Source organism: Fukomys damarensis, unplaced genomic scaffold (genome assembly GCF_012274545.1).
Source record: "Fukomys damarensis isolate Sample0158 unplaced genomic scaffold, DMR_v1.0_HiC HiC_scaffold_24, whole genome shotgun sequence".
Classification (NCBI taxonomy): domain Eukaryota; kingdom Metazoa; phylum Chordata; class Mammalia; order Rodentia; family Bathyergidae; genus Fukomys; species Fukomys damarensis.
Window position 1 is genome coordinate 65,046,106 of NW_022900936.1, and position 18,623 is coordinate 65,064,728.

General features: G+C 36.4%; 1 protein-coding gene and 1 pseudogene across 4 annotated transcripts in view; one reads left to right on the forward strand and one right to left on the reverse strand.

Moving 5' to 3' along the window:
• Polq (DNA polymerase theta) overlaps positions 1-18,623 on the reverse strand; it is a 161,684-nt gene that overhangs the window by 10,908 nt on the left and 132,153 nt on the right. For all 4 annotated transcript variants that reach the window (XR_004518780.1, XM_010630003.3, XM_010630002.3 and 1 more), the window contains exons 25-27: positions 9,692-9,876; positions 7,077-7,188; positions 3,531-3,655 (exon numbers count right to left, since the gene is read on the reverse strand). Coding sequence is in view for 3 of the 4 variants with exons in the window: in XM_010630003.3 (XP_010628305.1) it covers positions 3,531-3,655; positions 7,077-7,188; positions 9,692-9,876 (422 nt within the window). In the remaining variant the exon portion in view is untranslated. The remainder of the gene's footprint in view (positions 1-3,530; positions 3,656-7,076; positions 7,189-9,691; positions 9,877-18,623) is intronic.
• LOC104866172 lies at positions 17,587-18,555 on the forward strand (annotated as a pseudogene).

The following is an 18,623-nucleotide window of genomic DNA, read 5'->3' on the forward strand; positions in this document are numbered from 1 at the left end:
TTATCTTTTTTTTTTTTTTTTTTTTTTTTTTTTTTTTTTTTTTTTTTTTTTGATACTGGGTATTGAACTTGGGATCTTGCACTTTCAAGGCAGGAGGTGGAACCACTGAGCTAAACCTGACCCCCTCTTATGGGGAATCTTAAAACACTTAAGAAAATAATCCAGGCCAAAACCAAAATTAAGGTGGGAAATTTTAAAGATTAAAGTGGAAATCAATGAAATGAGACTAAAACAAATTTAAAAAAAAATCAGCCAACCAAAGAGCTGGTTCTTTGAAAGAACAAAATAGATAATCCCTTTGCCAGACTTACAAAAAGACAGACAGAAAAGATTCACATCAATAAAATAAATGAAAAAGGTGAAGTCACAATGGGCTCTGTCAAAATCCAGAAAATAATAACTACTTTGAAAAACTGAATTCTAACAAATTGACAAATTCTGAAGAAATATATAGATTCCTAGACTCATACAAATTACCAAAGCTAACCAAGAATAAGCCAATCCCTCACCAAAAGCTGAACCAACTCATTATAAGCAGTGAAATAAAGACAGTAATAAAGAATCTACCAATGACCCTAAGAAGAGCAGCGTTGGATGACACACCTGCTGCAGTGAGCTTACCAGCTGCATTTAAGGGATTCATGCAGATGAAAACTCTCTGGCCTGTTGTGTGACAAAGAAGTAAATATTAAAGGAAAAGAAAAGGAACTCTGCTCGACTGTTGGTGGGAGTGCAGACTGGTGCAACCATTGTAGAAACCAATATGAAAATACCTCATACAACTAGGATTAGAGGTCCCATATGGCCCTGCTATCTCCCTGCTGGGTATCTTCCCAAAAGATTTAAAAGAATCATACCACAGTGATATACGTTTACCTATGCTTATAGTGGCACAGTTTGTAATAGCTAAAACTTGGAAACAGCCCAATTGCTCATTAACCTGAGAATGGATAAAGAAAGTGTGTGTGTGTGTGTGTGTGTGTGTGTGTGTTTTATAAAATGGAATACTACTCAGCTTTAAAGAATGAGAAACTAGATTCATTTATAGCTAAATGGATGCAACTTGAGGCCATACTCTTAAGTGAAATAAATAGGACACTCATGTAAATACTGAATAGTTTCTCTGGTGTGAGAAACTGAAAGTGTAAATACAAATCAAAATGTATAATAGATAATGTGAAACAGAAAGAGAAGATCTAAAGGGAAGGAGGAAGTGGGAGGAATAGGAGAAGGTAAAGGAAAAAATATGAGAAATGGAAACAAAGTCTTTGTATGTGGAATGGAAGGGTTGAGGAAGGCAGGGGAATGAGGAAAGATATATCATGTAAAGGTACAAATTCCCAATAATGAATGTCATCATATTGTATTCCTAAAATGTGCCAATAAACTTAATGAAAAAAAAAGCCCCACACCCAATGGATACACTGCTGAATTCTATAAAACCTTTAAAGATGTTCTATCATCAGTACTCCTCAAGCTCTTCAAAGAAACTGAAAGGGACAGAACAATCCCAAATTCCTTTATGGAAGCCAGTATCACTCCGATCCAAAAACCAGATAAAGGCCCAATTAAAAAGAAAAAAAACTATAGGCCAATTTTCTTAATGAACATATAAGCAAAAATCCTCACCAACATATTAACAAATAGAAGGCAGCACAATACCAAAAAGGTCATTGTCATGATCAAGTAGGATCCATCCCAGAGACGCCAGGATAATTCAGCACACATAAGTCAAGAAATGTAATACGTTGCATAAACAGAAACAAGTTTTAAAACCATGTGATAGTAGATGCAAAAAAGGCTTTTGACAAAAATCTAACAATCCTTCATAATAAGAACTGAAGAAAATAATAAAAACCATACCTGACTTTGATAAAAGCTATTTATGTAAACTGACAACCAACATCATCATAGTAAAGGGCAAGAAACTGAAGGCATTCCCCCTAAAATCAGGAAGAAAGACAAAGATGCCAACTATCATTTCTATTCCAAACAGTACTTGAAACAGCAGAGCAATCAGCAAGGAGAAAGAAATAACAGGGATAGATATAGGAAAGGAAGAACTTGAATTATTATTTGCAGTTACATCATACTTTACATAGAAGACCAAAGGAACGCTATGAAAAAAAATTCTTAAAATTAATAAGCAATATAGCAGGATACAAAATCAACATACAAAAATCAACATCTGTGTATACCAATGAGAAAATTATGAAAACAGTATCATTCATGATAGCATCAACAACACAAATGAAATACTTGGCAATTAACCTAACCAAGAAAGTGAAAGACCTCTTCAAAAAAGGAGAATGAAGAGGACATCAGAAAATGGAGAGAGATCTTCTAGTCCTGGGTAGGCAGAACCAATGTTGTCAAAATGGTCATACTCCCAAAATTGTTATATAGATTTAATGCAATCCCAAAGAAAATACCAATAGTATACTTATACAGATCTAGAGAAAACACTCTTGGAATTTATATCGAAACAGAAGAGAACCAGAATAGCAAACACATTCTTGGGCAACAAAAGCAAAGCTGAAAGTATCACAATACATGACTTCAAGCTATATTACAAAGCAACAAGTGTTTAAAAACTGCCTGGTTGGGGCTGGGGTGGTGCTGCCACCTGCCTCACAAGCCTGAGGGCCTGAGTTCAACGCCCGGTACAAAAAAAACCAAACAAAAATCAAAACAAAACAAAAAAACTGCATGGTCAGAGGGATGCTCAAATATAAATCATACCTTGTTGCACATTTACAACCAATTCATTTCCCCCAGTTTTTCTCCAAATCTAAACTCTCATTTCTGGTAAATATATGAAAAAGCTTAAGCTTTTTAACGATCTGAATAAAGTTGAATATAATGTTAAAAATAATTTTAAAAACTCCATGGCACTAGAACAAAAACACACGTGGATCAGTGTAACAGAACAGAGGATACAGAAACTTCCCCTGACACTATCAACTACTTGATCTTTGACAAAGGGGCCAAAAGCATGTATTGAAGGAAAGATAGCCTATTCAACAAACGGTGTGGGAAAACTAGCTTCTTGCAGAAGACTGAAACTGGGCCTATATTTCTCACCAAGTACTAAATTAAAATAAAAATGATGCCTTGCTCACTATTTTAGGACTCGACAACCTCTAATGAGATAGCACCTTTAAAATGAAAAAATAAAATAAAATGAAAGGAAGAACTAAAAAGTACCATAATATGACTGGCTACTGTCTGAGAAATGTTAGAAAACTAGTGTAATATAGCAAATGAACGTATAGTATGTGGACCACAGAACAATCAACAAAGTTCCTTACAACTTGTTGCCAAAGCTAACAAATAATGGGCTCACTGAAATGGAACATCTTTAAATTCAAGTGTTAAATGGACCTAGTTTACATTAGTTTCCCAGTGACTGTGCCACCATTTCAGAAGTCCTTAATAAAACCAATGATTGACCATGTACATACAAAGATCCAATTCAAGTGCATGTCATTAAAACATTAAGTTAAAAATCCACAGAAATTTCAACATACATGAGCTTTACGATAAAAGTTGTTGTCTTTGATTCCTGGTAGATATCTACGCCTTCCCAAAATGGTCTGAACAAACCCATCTCTTTCACAATTCTTTACTGTCTCTCTCAGGAAACGATTAAGCCCTAGAAAGAAAACACAGAAATACTTAGTTACAACCAAAGTCCATCCTTATTTTCATTCAGTGGTTTCAACACACAGAATGAAATATGCCAAAATCCTGCCTATGATGCTTAACACTTACATATCAAAACTACACATATAAACCTTCATTTGCTTTCTGTAGACTTAGGGAAAAAGTAACTTTAGAAACTATATAATCTGTTTTTTAATCAACAATAATATGATCTGTTTTTAAATATATGACATTAAATTCCAGAACAACAGGTACTTGGGTATAATTTACTCCAAGGTCATGAGACCATTCCACACTACACTTTACAGATTTCCCTTCCTTGAAGATGCTCTTTTCCTCTACTCTTTGATCTTACCACTTTGAGGCTTAAAACATTCTAATAGTTCTTTACTATCTATATTTTGAAGAAAAGTAGGACCTTGCTGAAATTAATACATGAGTTGTAATAAACATTCACTAGTACAAATTATTGATCTCTACTTCTTAAGATTCTAAAACACAATATATGTAGTGTAGTGTTCAAAAAGATGTCCCTAGACAGCACACATCCTCTGCCATCCAGTCCAGATCCATCACAGTGCTGATGGCTCTCCAGGATGAATCTCTTGCTTCCGGGGTGGTGGGGTGGAGCTGAGGGGGCATCCCAACCCTACTCACACCTGTCTCTGTGCAAGAGGTTCTTCTCTGCCAGAGCACTGTCTCTTCATAACACCATCAGGTAACATAGACCACACTGCTCTACCCTTATTTAGATATGCAATATCTGCTTTCTGCCACTCTAACTCATCTTTTATTGTTGTTGTTGTTACTGGGGATCGAACTCAGGTCCTTGTGCTTGTGAAGCAGGACACCAAACCGCTGAGCTAAATCCCCAGCCCATCTTAAGTAACAAACACAAATGCCTCCCAATTGAAAACCCTAATTTGAGGCTTTCTCTGGTGTGGTTGGCACAAGAAAGACAATTGTTGACAAGTGACAAGAAGAGGGAAGAACCCTCAGAGCCAGGTGAAGGTGTTCAAGAGGTGTGACCACCACCACCACAGGAACCTCAGAAAGCAATCAAGATACCCTCCTTTTCCCTGTAAAAATTACTTTAAGAGACTGCGCTTCTTCAAATTTTTCTTATCTCACTCCTGTATCAGTCCTTTGAACATTCTACTGTCAGAGTTACTTGAAAAAAATTCTGAAGTATAATTTAGATCCAGTAAGAGAGCCACTTCAAGTGAACAGATGGTACATGGCCTAGAGCTACTACTACTCCTACTACTACTACAGATGGAAGACATTGCTGTTTGTCTCAGGCCCCCATTATCAGCCAGAGGCACTCACTGAGCTGCTTGATAACTCTTAGTTCTTAATGTTCTTAAATTTCATAAAATTGGATTATATTGTGTGTTCTCATACTATATGTCTACCTTCTTTATTAAGAAAAAACATTTTCAGAAATCACCAATATTGTAGCAACTATCAATATCTGATTCCTTTCCTTGACTGGTAGTATTTCACTATAGAGATATACTAAAATTTGTTTATCCATTTTTCTATTAACGTAAAGTTGGCCTGTTCTCAATATTTGGCTGCTAAAACATTCATTTCAAATATTTCTTTGGACATACCTTCTCATTTTTCTTGGGCAAACACCTAAAACTAGAATTTTGGGGTCATTTGGTTAAGTGTATGTTTAACTTTATATGAAACCACAATACAACACTTTTTCCAAAGTGGTTTTGCCTTTTAAAATCCCACCAAATAAGAGATACAGTATATTTAATTTTAGACATTCAACTGTTTTTGTAATGGTTTCTCTTTAGTTTTAATGTGTTTTTCCCTGATGACAACGATTAATGTCACTCATGTATTTGGTAAAGTATCTGCTCAAACTTTCTTTTATTAGACTGTTTGCCTTGGAAACACTGAGTTATAAGAGTTCTATATATATATTACAGATACAAGACCTTTGTTGTACACTAGGAATTACAAGTATTTTCTCCTGGGATATAGCTTGCTTTTATGTTTTTCATTAATGCTTTCCTATTATGTTTATTTTTATTAGAACTTAAGATATCTTTGCCTATTACAATGTCAAAAAATTTCTCTTGTTTTCTTCTGATTTATAAATTAGCTGTTACTTCTAAGTTTACATACCCCATCAAGTTAAATTTTGCATTTGATGTGATGTATAATTTGAGGTTTATTTTTTCCCCATACCAGTACCTACCTACCCTAGCACTAATTTCTGAGGATTATCCTTCATTTGTTAAATCACTATGGCAACCTTTTGAAAAATCAAATATATTTATAGGTCTATTTCTGGGCTCCTTATTGTGTTTAATTGTTCTTTAAGTCTACCTTATGACTATCTTGAGTATTGTCACTTTATAGTTAAGTTTTAAAATGAGGAAATGTAAGTCCTCAACATTGTAATTTTTTCCCTAAAAGATTATTAGTGGAATTCCACCCTTTAGATATCTATAGAAATTTACAATCAACCTGTCAAATTCTGCATAAAAGTCTAATGGAATTTTGATTGGGACAACGCTCAATCTATGGCAATTTATAGAAAACTGTCATTGTGATAATATTGTGCTTCCAATAAGTCAACATGGTCTCCCCCATATGTATTTCTTTCTCTCCAGACTGCTTTGGAATTTTCAGTATAAAAGTCTTACACATACTCTGCTAAATTTATGCCCCAGTATTTCAAGTTTTTTTTCAGATATCACTAATTGTTTCTTGCTAGTATACAGAAGTGTGACTGATTTTACAGATTGAATTTATATGATGGGATCTTGCCAAAATTTCGTTATTTGTTCTAATAGTTATTTTTGTAGAATCCACATGCATGGTAATATGTACAAGATTGGGTTACATCTCACTAAAAAAGCAGTTTCCTTTTTCCTTTCATATGTTTATATATTTTTTTCTTACAGTATTGGCTAGTCAATGCCAATGGGAGTAGGTTTAGAATTGGTTACAAAAGAGGATGAAAGAACTTTCTGGGGTTATACTGACTGTTCTATGTCTCAAATATGATATACATTATATGACCGCATAAATTTATCTAAATATCATAAGTTTATCTAAATTCATAGAACTGTATACTTGAAAAGGGTGGCTTATCCTATGTAAATTATACTTTGAAAAACTGTCAAAAGAGCATCTAACTTGATGACACCCAAACTGAGTTCTTATCCATCTCTGTCCCACTTTTTATGAAAACATATATATTAGTAAATATAATAAAGAAGGCTCATGTTATTTGCCCTAATCAATGCCTGAGGAAAATAGAAATTTTTGTAGAAAATTAAATAACACAAAAAATTAATGCAAATTTAAAGTAGTCTAACATGTGTAATATGGATTACAAATAATGGCAGCTAGAAGACATTCCAGCACTCAAGCTTCTTTACCTGTATATTTGGACTTGAAGGAGTCAATGTAGCAAGCAGCATCATTTTCGTTAATGCCCATTTGTTCTCCTAAAGATTTAGCTCCCATTCCATAAATGATTCCATAGCAAATCTGCAAGGGAGTCATCATATTCGGTAAGGAAATTATGTCAGACCTACATAAAATGTGAATATAGCCAATTCATTTAGATTGAAATTTTTGGCAAACTTTTTATTTCATAGTGAGTCAAAGAAATGATTAGATCTGCCTTGGAGCTTGGTGTTGTTTTGATACAGGGTCTAACTATGCAGTTCAGGCTGACCTTGAACTCACTATGTAGCCCAGGTTGGCCTTGATCTCACTGTGATTCTCCTGCCTCAGCCTCCTGAGTGCAGGATTACAGGTGTATACCACCACACCAGGTTAGTGTTACTTCTTAAGAGAGAAGGAAAGAGGAGAGTGTAAGTGAATTTGAATGTGGGTGTGTGTTTTAGGAAAATAGTCCTAGTCTAAATAAAAGGAGAGGTATATTTCCATTTGTCCTCTACCCATCAACCATTTCAGCAGCTCCTTACTCCTTGGCATACCCCATTAACATCTGTATAAAGAAGCACAGAAGCTGGAAAGAAAGCATTATAAACATCCCTCTAATTAGCTGTGGACAGGACTAAAGGAACAAATTGTTTGTTAACATGGAGACCATGCTAGAAATAAATACCTTCAAATTACAACACCCTAACATCCCACAAAGGCAGAATTTATCTGGGTTAAATACAAACAAAATCTAAAGAAATCTGGGGCTCAGTGGAGAGAAAAGATCCAGGTGGGCCCCCAAAGAGACTTTGATTTAGCAGGGACTCAACACTCACAAGGCATAAGCTCTTTCACTAATCACTCAACCTCTCTTTGTGTCATTTCTTCATCTATAAAATGAAGATGGTAATGCCTGTCATGGGATTAAGATTGGAAGAATTACTGCATATAAGTGTTTATAAAACTGTCTAGCATACAGCAAGCTCTATGTGAATGTTAAGCAGAACACAAAAAGATAACTTCCATAAAATGAGTATCAGAATTCCAAACATTTTCAATGTAATAATTAAATCAGAGGATCCCCACTACCATCACCTTCTTTCTTTTAATCTTTTGGGGAAGAGGTTACTCTTTATTTTCCTTTTGTGGCTTATGAAACAGTGCTTTATCAGCTCTGTGTGGTGGTGCATGCTTGTGATTCCAGTGCTTGGGAGGCTGAAGCCAGAAGATAATTACAAGTTCAGAGCCAGCCTGAGCTACATAGTGGATTCAAGGCCAGCGTGAAGTACATAATGAGATGCTGTCTCAAAAAAACTAACAAAAAAAAGCTTTATTTTGTTATGATTCCTAATGCTTTTTTGTTTTTAGGTCATAAAACTTACTACTGTCTAAGATCTCAGCAAGATTAATAAATTAGGTGGTTCAATGCTTGGTGAAGTAGGAAAAAATGTGCTATTGCAGATACATGGGTAAATCATGAAAGGGCTTATTACATAGAGGCAGTCACCACCAGTGAATGAATGTGTAGACTAGAGGGCCAGACTGTCCAAGTTATAACCTTTAGAATTTCTCCTAACTCTACCACTTAAAGATGTATGACTTTGATCAAATTACATTATGTGCCTCGGTTTTCTCCTCCATAGAATGGGAACAGAAATAATAACACCTATCTAAAAAGTTGATTACGAGGCTTATCTGTGGGAATATTACCGATGTTGCCTAGGGTTTGATCCTTGCTAAGTGCAGGACCCCAGAGTTGATTAAACTGGCTTTCCTAATAGTGAAAAAAACAAATGTTGGTGTTAAACAAGAAATGATGAGTAGAAGCCAGTTAGGCACGACAACTGAAAGCAATAAGAAGTGCATGTGTAAGAGGAATAGCATAGGACTTGCAGCTGAGGCCCTAAGCCTCTACCTGTGCCAATAATCCTGCAGTCTGTTCTACAGGACACTGATAAGGAAGCACAGTGCTAATCAAGGCCAGGAAATATATAAATGTGGCCCCTGATGTTCTCTGTGCCTAACATTATTTAGGAGTAGGAACTCAAACAGATCCATTTCAAAGGTACAAGTGCAGCACGAAGTTTCACCAGCCCCAAAAGGCTAAGCAGTTACCAGGTGTTAATTACAATCCATAGCTCAGCAATATTTTTCAACAAATGCTTACAGAGCATCTCTATACAACATACTGTGGCTCGATGTGAGGAAATAGAAAAGTGAAAAAATTGAACTTTATGTCAGGACATTTAATGACTAGAAAAAAAGATTTTAAAATACATATACAATTAACACAACCAATACTGTGACCTCTACCACTTTTGAACAAGCATCTACTGAGTATAAGGAATTGTAACTAGCCTTCCCATGGTGCTGAATACACAAGGCTTTCTTGACACTAAGTGGCCTCAGAGCTTCACCTTCCAGTTCTTTCTATTGCCACTACAAAAGAATAAAAAACACCATGAATCAGGCTCTGAGGAAAGTAGTCCAAAATATCCAAAGGTAGAGAAAATGTTCCTCAACTTCAAATAATTGTGATAATTAAAAATTTTTGAACCATTAAATTCTTGTGATTTCTACCAAGCATGTTCACTAAGATCACCTGCTTTGCTTGCTGCCTCAGATCATTTCCAACAGACTCTGGCTCCACCATCTTCCATTCTGCTGCAATACTCTTGAAAACATCAGCGCCAGTGTTTAATACTTGAATGAGATGACAGTCATGAGATAAATGAGCCAAGATCCTCAGTTCAAGCTGAGAGTAGTCAGCAGCCAATATCAAACCACCTGAAGTAGAAGTGACCATAGATAAGCTAGTGCAAAGCTGTGTAATATAATCCAACTTCTAGTAATTGAGCAGTTTGACAGAAATCTAGTTCTAATTTAGAACTTTAAGATCAAGTGTTCCAAAGTTAAAACCTTGCTTCTAATTTGATGCCATTCAGTTCTGTGTATTTGGTTTGTTTCTGTTTACTTCTCAGGTCTGTGTACCATGTATAAAGCTGCCCTCACTTGTGTCCCCTAACCATGGCGCAGTGTTTTCCTTAGTGCTCCTGCAGCACCAGGCAAATAATATGAAAAACGCTCTTTGATGCCTCCCCTATGTGGCACTAGGTCTTTATAAACGAGAAACTTAAATTTCCTTTTCATTCCACAGAAAACCTTGCAGAGATTCCAGTGCACAATGGGCCATGAGAAATGGTCGTTGAATGAATAATTATCTTAAAAAGTTGGTCTCTAATGAGTGTTAAGTGAGCTGGAGAGAAACATGCTTTACTTTGACAATAGCAAAGATATTCATGAAAAAAATTCAAGCCATCAGTAAGTAGGTGAGAGAGTTATTAGGAGGATTAAAATAATTTATGGATCGGAAATAACTGAATTAGTATGGCAAAAACAAAAGCTTGATCAAAGATAAAGTAGGAAATATTTTAATTTACATCAACAAAGGACTCGTTGCCATATTACAAGGAGACTTGCTATAAATCAAAAAGTCAAATTATTAGTAAGTAGTTTACAGGCATAAAACAAAGAACCTTAAACACATTTAAAAATGCTCAATTCGAATTGAAATAAAAGAAATGAAAACTAAATCTATGGCAAGAATCAAGTTTTCTTCACTTAAATTGCAAAAATCCAGAAGTTTGGGAAACATACTATGGCAAAACTGTGAAGAAAGAAAGAGATGTTTCTGGGAAGTAAATGGTAACCCCCTCCCCAATAGATGGGTGTGTAAGTAATGAACAGCAGGAAAGCCAGGATAGCTACACAGAGAAACCAAATACAAATTTTAGAGCTGAAAATAAATATCTACAATGTGAAATTCACTAAAAAGCTCTGGCAATGATTATATCCTGTAGAAGAAAAAAATCAATAAACATTAAAACATTCAATAAAACTATCCATTAAAGCACAGAGTGAAAAAGGGGAGGGGATCAAAAATAAAAGAAAAAGGGCTACTGACCTAGGGAACATGATCAACCAGCATTACATGTATGTATTTGGAATAACAAAAGAAAGACAGATGAGGACAAAATGTTCCAACCAATGTCTGGAATGTTTCAAATTTAACAAAAATTACGAGGACAGAGATTTTTAAAATTTCAAAACAAAGCAAACTGAAGAAATCAAATTCTAAAAATCCAAGTAGCAAAGCATGAATTCTTAAGATTCACAGCCAAATCAAACTGAAAAACAAGGAAAAAACTGAAAAAAACACAAGGAGAAAGACACACTACTGTTGGAGGAATCATAAGAAAAAGGGAGGGAATACTTCATAACAGAAGAAAATGCAAACAAAATAATGGAAATCCTTAAAGTGTTAAGAGAAGAGAACTGTGAATCCAGAAATCTCTATCAAATAAAATATCCTTCAACAAGGAGAATGAAATAAGGACATTTTCAGATGTAGAAATGTAGAAACTAATTAATGTCAGCAGAACTACACAATAAGCAATCTCAAAGGATATCCCCTGAGTGGAGAGAAATGATAACAGATGGAAACTTGAATCTTCCTTCAAAAAGAGTGCCAGAAATGGTAAACAGTGGCTACACAGTAAAGATGCTTTATTGTCTCCTAATTTCTTTGAAAATTTATAACAGAGTGTTTAAAGCCAAAATATTAACTATCTTGAAGAGGATATAATATAGTCATAGAAGTTAAATCTATTATAAAAAAGAGAAATGGAAATAAACCCTGTATATTAATGTATAAAATTATTTGAAGATACACTGTGACATAATGCCCATTGTAAACTCTAAAATGTCTAAAATATATATGTAGTTAGTAAGTCAGTAGTGGAAGTAAAACAGATAAATAGAACAGGTCAGTGAATGCTGCTAAACAGATTTATTTTGCAGAATAAAAAGTTTGGAAAATGGATTAGAGGCAGCCAAGTACTCAGAAGAGGATCAGGGAGATGCATCTAATATAACAGGTACTCAGCTCTGTTCAGGAGACAGAGGATCATAGGAAATCCCTGTATTGCAACTTGAGCAAACTACCAACCAGGCAAAACCCAGAAATACTGTGCTGATATTTAGAATGATAAGTAACACAAAGTGAGGCAGAAAGATAACAGGAGACCTGGAGAGAATGAACCTCGAGCCTTCCATGCTGGCATGGCTCTGTGGGCTTAGGTCCCATTTTCTAAGGTTTGTGTCATCTTCCTAACCTAACAAGAGGCTCCCAACAGTGATCATTGTTCCCATCCCTGTGGGAGGGTGAGAAGATTTTTCAGAGGGACCATGGCCCTCAAAGGGAAGGGACTGTGCGAAGTATTCTAGCAAAGGGAGGTCCACAGACAGACCAGACAGGTAGCCAGGGAAGGGCCAAGCCAAAGGGAGTCAGGAAGATGCAGCCAGGACAACTGGAGCTCATTAGAGAAAGGACCCATAGATTGGCAGGATTTTCTTGTCCAAAAGTAAGACACATACCTCTCTAAAGAATGTCTTTGTTCTGTTTAAAGTCACAATTAATGATGTTTGCAAGATTATGCCTGCTACATTCCCTGAGCTCCTATAGGCCCACTTTTATGTCAAACTTTCTGGACTGTAAGCCCATAGGTTAATCTCAACTTGTTGAAAATTTACTCATTTAGGGGTATAAAACCCCCTAAACAAAGAAAGCTTTTGGGCAATCCTTTTCAGGCTCCCTCCCAGATTCATCTGCCTAGGAGCTTTTTGCTTTCATTTTACAATAAATGCTGCCTTCTGCTTTCACTCTACAATAAATACTTTTGATGAGTCTTCTTTTGCCTTTCTAACATGTAATTATTTCTGGGATGAGAGAAGAACCCAGCAGCCAGAGGGTAAAAGAAACACTGCAGCACCAGCAATGAACAGCGGTGCTCAGTGGGGAAGTAGGGCTTTCCCTCCACATGGCATGAAAGAAAACCTCTAGCATATTCCCAGGCAATGGCTACGTTCACCCAGGGAGTCAAGGGGCACCCGCCCTAATCACTAGGAGAATGTTAATGGACATGGAAATACTAACCCTGGGGGATGAGGGAAAGTGCTCAGGACCTGGCTCTCAGGAGACTGGAACACAAGGCTGGAAAAATCTCAGTGGATAAACAGACTGCATGAAATCCAGCAGGCAGTGAGCACAATCAAGCAGGTGGAAGAAAACACTCCAAAAGAAAAGGGCAGGTATTGTAGTCAGGGTTTGCAAGGGAATAGATTTAATACAGAACACATAATTTATAGGATTATTTTATAATAGTCAACCCCAAAAAGTCAAATGTAAAGGAGTGCAAGAGATTAGTTGTGCACTAAAGATCCAAAGAATTCAGCCAAAGACCTGAATCCCACAGCAATGTCCTGCACAAGTCCAGTTGAAGGTCTAAATTCCAAGGCAATGTCCTCCATGAGTCCAGCCAGTGGCCTAGAGCCCACACAATGTCTCATGCTTGTCTGTGTCAAGTATCCAGAAGGCCCACAAGCTTGTGGTGGAAGACAGAAAACCTGCACCAGTGGGGTGAAGGATTTGTGCCATGAGGCTGAGGGATCTACACTGGAGCCAGGAAGTCATGCTTAAGGTGAAGATCAGAGCTTCCCTGACAAGAACAGCAGCCATTCCCACTGACAGTGAGGCTCTGAGCTCCTCCTCTAATGAGAACAGTCAAATTTGCTTCAGAAACACCAACCTTGGCAAACTTCTCCTAGAAAATCAACAACCCCTGCTCTTCCCCTCCAGTTCTTACATGTTCTCTCAAAACAAGTGTTATTTCATAGGGTTTTAAAATTTTGTGTTTCTGTTAGTTCATTAACTGGACTCAATATCCCTATATTTTCTCTCACTTTCCATGTAGACTCTCTTTCATTCTTTCTTTACTTCTCTCAAAGCTCCCTTCCTATCCCCTTGTCTTGTATATACATATTATCGTCCAAGAATTTTTTTCTCTTTCCTAGACTATTCTACATCATTACTCCCCCCTTCTTTTCCTGGGTTAGTGAAATAGTACAGAACTTTTAAAACAAGTTTTTAAGTTACATATTGACTATATTTTTTTGTTTCTGTTGTTGTCTTCTACTAGAGATCAAACTTGGGACCTTGAGCTTGAAAGCAGGCAGTGGAACCATTGAGCTAAATCCCTGGCCCAGTTGACTAGTTTTTGTTTTTTTTTTTTTTGGTAAAGGGGATCAAACTCAGGTCCTTGCCCTTGCGAGGCAGGCAGCAGAACCACTGAGCTAAATACCCAGCCCGCCGACTCATTCTTTAGATGTTAATATCACTGGTATTCTCTCCTTGCAAAATAGTGTTAGGGTTTGCACCTACACTCTGAATGTGTTGAATGAGTGCTTTCACACTGAGATGTACCCTCAACCAAGGACACATCACAAAGAGAAAGCCATTTACTAAAAAGACCTCCATACAATACTGTAGAGATGTTCATTCAACTGATCTGTAAGCTTCAACACAAAAACAAAGAGACTGAGAAGCCAAGGCAACAAGATGCCTCCAAAAATTTATAACTCTCCAAAAACAGATCTCACAGATACTGAAGTAGATTAAATTCCATACAAAGAATTTAGAACCTGATAATTAGAATGATTGATGAGAGGAAAGAAGATACAAATATATATCTGAATTAAGGAAAACAGAAGATATGAAAGACCATTTCAGTAAAGAGATAGAGGTTCTGAAAAACCAAAAAATATTCTGCAATCCTCAATTAGTTAAATAAAAAACTCAGGGGGTAAAGGGAGGGCAGGGACAAGGGGAAAAAATGAGAACAAAAACCTATCATGTAAAGGTACAAGATCCCAATGATGAATGTAACTGTACTGTATACCTAAAATGTACCAATAAACTCAATGAGAGGAAAATAAAACAAATAAAAAACTCAACTGATAGAAGTAGATAAGATGAATCAGAAAAATATCAGGGTCTGAAAACAAGGTGGGTGTGCTATAATATTCAGAAGGTAATGAAGAAAAAATAAATAATGAAAAGATTAGCTAAACGACTCTAAAAGAACAAATTTAAGACTCATTTGTCCTTGAGAGGGTAAAGAGGCTAATAGGACAGAAAACCAAGTCACTGAATGGTAGCAGAAAATTTCCAACATCTAGGGAATGAGATGGATAGTTGGATATTAGGGGCAGTTAGGACTCCAAGTACACATGACCAGAAAAGAATCTCTCCACAACATATCAAAGTCAAACTAAAAAAATCCAGAACAAAGAATACTAAAAGTATTTAGAGAGAAACACTAAAGCATTAAAGCAAACCCATTAGAATAACAGCAGATTTTTTAAAGAACTCTGAGCCAGGAAGGGTTAGAATGTAACTGACAACTTAGAATACTGTATCACCCAAGGCTATTCTTCAAAATCAAAGGAAAATTAAAGACCTTCCAAAATAAGTACAAACTAAAGAAATTCATGATCACAAAGCCAGTATTGTAGAAAATACTGAGGGAATCCTAAACAAAAGAATAGGACATGCTCAACCACACAACCAAAGGAAAAAATAAATCTCACTGGGAGAGTATATAAACAAATGAAAATCAGAGTGCATCAAACACTAGAAAAACAACAAAACGACAGGAATTAGAATATACCTTTCAATAATAGCATTTAATGTAAGTGGTTTTAATTCTCCAATTAAAGGACCCAGACTGGCAGACTGGATTAAAAAAAAAAAAAAAGCAAGACACAAGTATATGTTGCCTGCAACATAAATAAATCTCACCAGCAAGGACACAGACAGAAAGTGAAAGAATGGAAACTTAAAATAGCGGTAGTCCCTTAGTTGATGAACACTTTTGTTTCCAAATAATTCGGTTTTCAACAGAAGCATTTGGCAAAATTTTGTTTTTGTTTGCAAACTCTGCATCAGGTGACGAACACTGCCACAGCCATCCTTTCCACACAAATACAAATGTGGCTGTCTTTTCCAAAATCATAGAACAAATTAAGTTCATGAACAAAAACAAAATTTAAATTCCTATAATCAAATTACAATTGCAACATAACATATCAGAATCTGTGGGACACAATGAAGCAGTTCTAAGAGGGAAGTTTATTGCTATGAGTGCCTATGTCAGAAAATTAAAGTAATCTCGAACAAATTTCATAATGATGGATCTCAAAGTCCTAGAAAAACAAGAAAATACAAACCCAAATCCAGTAGAAGAAATAATAAAGATTAGAGAGAAAGTTGGTGAAAGAGAGACTAAAAGAACAAAAGATCAATCAAACACATGGCACTTGGAAAAGATAAACAAGATTGATAAACCCTTAGCCAACCTTACCAAAAGACTCAAATTAATAAAATTAGAGAGTAAAAATGGTGAAATCATCACTGAAATTCAGAAGTTATTTGAGATTATTTTGAAGACTTATATTCCAATAAATTAGAAGGATAAATTCTTAGACACATATGACCTAACGAAAAGATTTTTAAAAGTCTAAGCAAATCAATGACAAGTAGTGAAATTGAAATAATAACTCTCCCAACTACAAAAAGTACCTGATGGATTTACTGCTGAATTTTTCTAAATGTTTAAAGAAGAAGTTATACTAATGCTTCTCAAACTTCTCCAGAAAAGGAAGGGATGCTTCCAAATTCTTCCTTTTTAAGCCAGCATTACCCTGACACCAAAACTAGATAAAGATGCTATAAAAAAGAAAACTACAGAGCTGGGGATTTAGCTCAGTGGTGCAGCCATTTGCTTTGCAAGCACAAGGTCCTGAGTGATCCCTGGTACTAAAAGAAAGAAAACTATAGACCAATATTATTGATGAGCAAAGAGGCAAAATTTCTCAAAAAGATTTAGCAAACAGAATTCAACAACACATTAAGATCATACACCATAATCAAGGTGGTTTCATCATAGGGGTACAAGGATAGTTCAAACATACCTAAATCAGTAAATGTACCAAGTAAATAAAACTAAGGATAAAAACCACATGATCATCTCAATGGATGCTGGAAAACCCTTTGGTAACATTCAACATCCCTTTGTGGTTACAAACCTGAAGAAAATAGAAATAGAAGTATCTTTCTTCAAATTATCATAAGCTATATACGACAAACCCACAACTGATGTCATATTGAACAGGGAAAAACTAAAACCATTTCTAAAATCAGAAATGAGACGTCGTCACTCCTGTTCAACATAGTAGTTGAAACTCTAGGCAAGGAAAAAAATTAAAAGAAATAGGAAAGGAAGAAGTCAAACATTTCTATTTACATACAATATTATCCTTCATACAGAAGACCCTAAAAACTCCACCAGAAAGCTCTTAAATATGATAAACAAATTCAGCAAAATTGTAAGACACAAAATAACACACAAAAATCAACTTGCCTATATACCAATTATGAATCCACTGAGAAAGAACTCAAGAAAATACATCCATTCACAATTTCAAAAAAAGAAAATACTAACCTAACCAAGAAGGTAAAAGACTTCTATAATGAAAATTACAGAACACTGAAAAAGGAAATTAAAGAAAACTTTAGATAATAGAATTCTATTGTTCATGAATCATCTAAACTAATATTGTTAAAATGACCACATTGCTAAAAGTGACCTACATATTCAATGAGATTCCTACTAAAATACCAACAACAGGCACTTCCAGGGCAGGCCCCAAGTCTCCTCCCAGGGATATCTACAGAGTGCATGAAAGCAAAGACTCTCTGAGCTGCAGCACCCCAAAAGCCTGTCTTATATGTCAGTGCAAGAAAAATTAAAGACAAAGCAGCTAATTGGCACAGTCTAATCCTGAATGGGAAGCCCTGGATGATGCAGGTTTTGCCACTGCAAACAGCATTTCCAACCTGAAAATCAGCTGAGTAAAGACAAGGCAGAACTGGAGAATAGCAGCCCAGCCTCCTAAAAAGATGAAGAAAAGACACAGCCAGACTACGACAAGGAGCTTGAGATGCTGTGTGAGGAGCTGCAGGCCACCTTGGAGGGTCTGACCAAAATACAGGTGAAAATGGAAAAGCTGTCTTCATCCACCAAGGGAATCTGTGAACTAGAAGACTATGACTACAGGGCGAGCAGACAGCTCCCTCTGTTCCAAACCTGGCCCATGGCCCACTTTTACAAGGTTATAAGCAAGCTCTCCAACACATACAGGCGGAAGCTGCTCCTGAAGCACACAGTGGGTGCAGAGCTGAGCCACACCACAGAGCTGGTCCTAAGGTACCTGTCCACGTGGCTGCAACCAAGCCTACATGGAGCATGAGGGTGGGCTGCTCCTGGAGACCTGCCACTGTGCTGTGACCTCTAGCTCAGACCCTCACTCTGCCTGTGTCCCTGACAGCCCACATGGGGTCCCCACATCCACTTCAGGCACACAAACCCCACTGTGACCTCTGCTTGTGTCTCCTGCACCTGCTGGAAGCTGCCACCTGGGAGCCCCTCTTGGGGGCAGAATTGTGTCTCCAACAGGACAATGGGGGATCTCACTTGTGTGGAAACTCCTCCCTTCATAGCTTTACTGTATCCCTACATATATTTAAATTTTCATGAGAATATATTAGTTCCATAATTATAAACTATATATATATA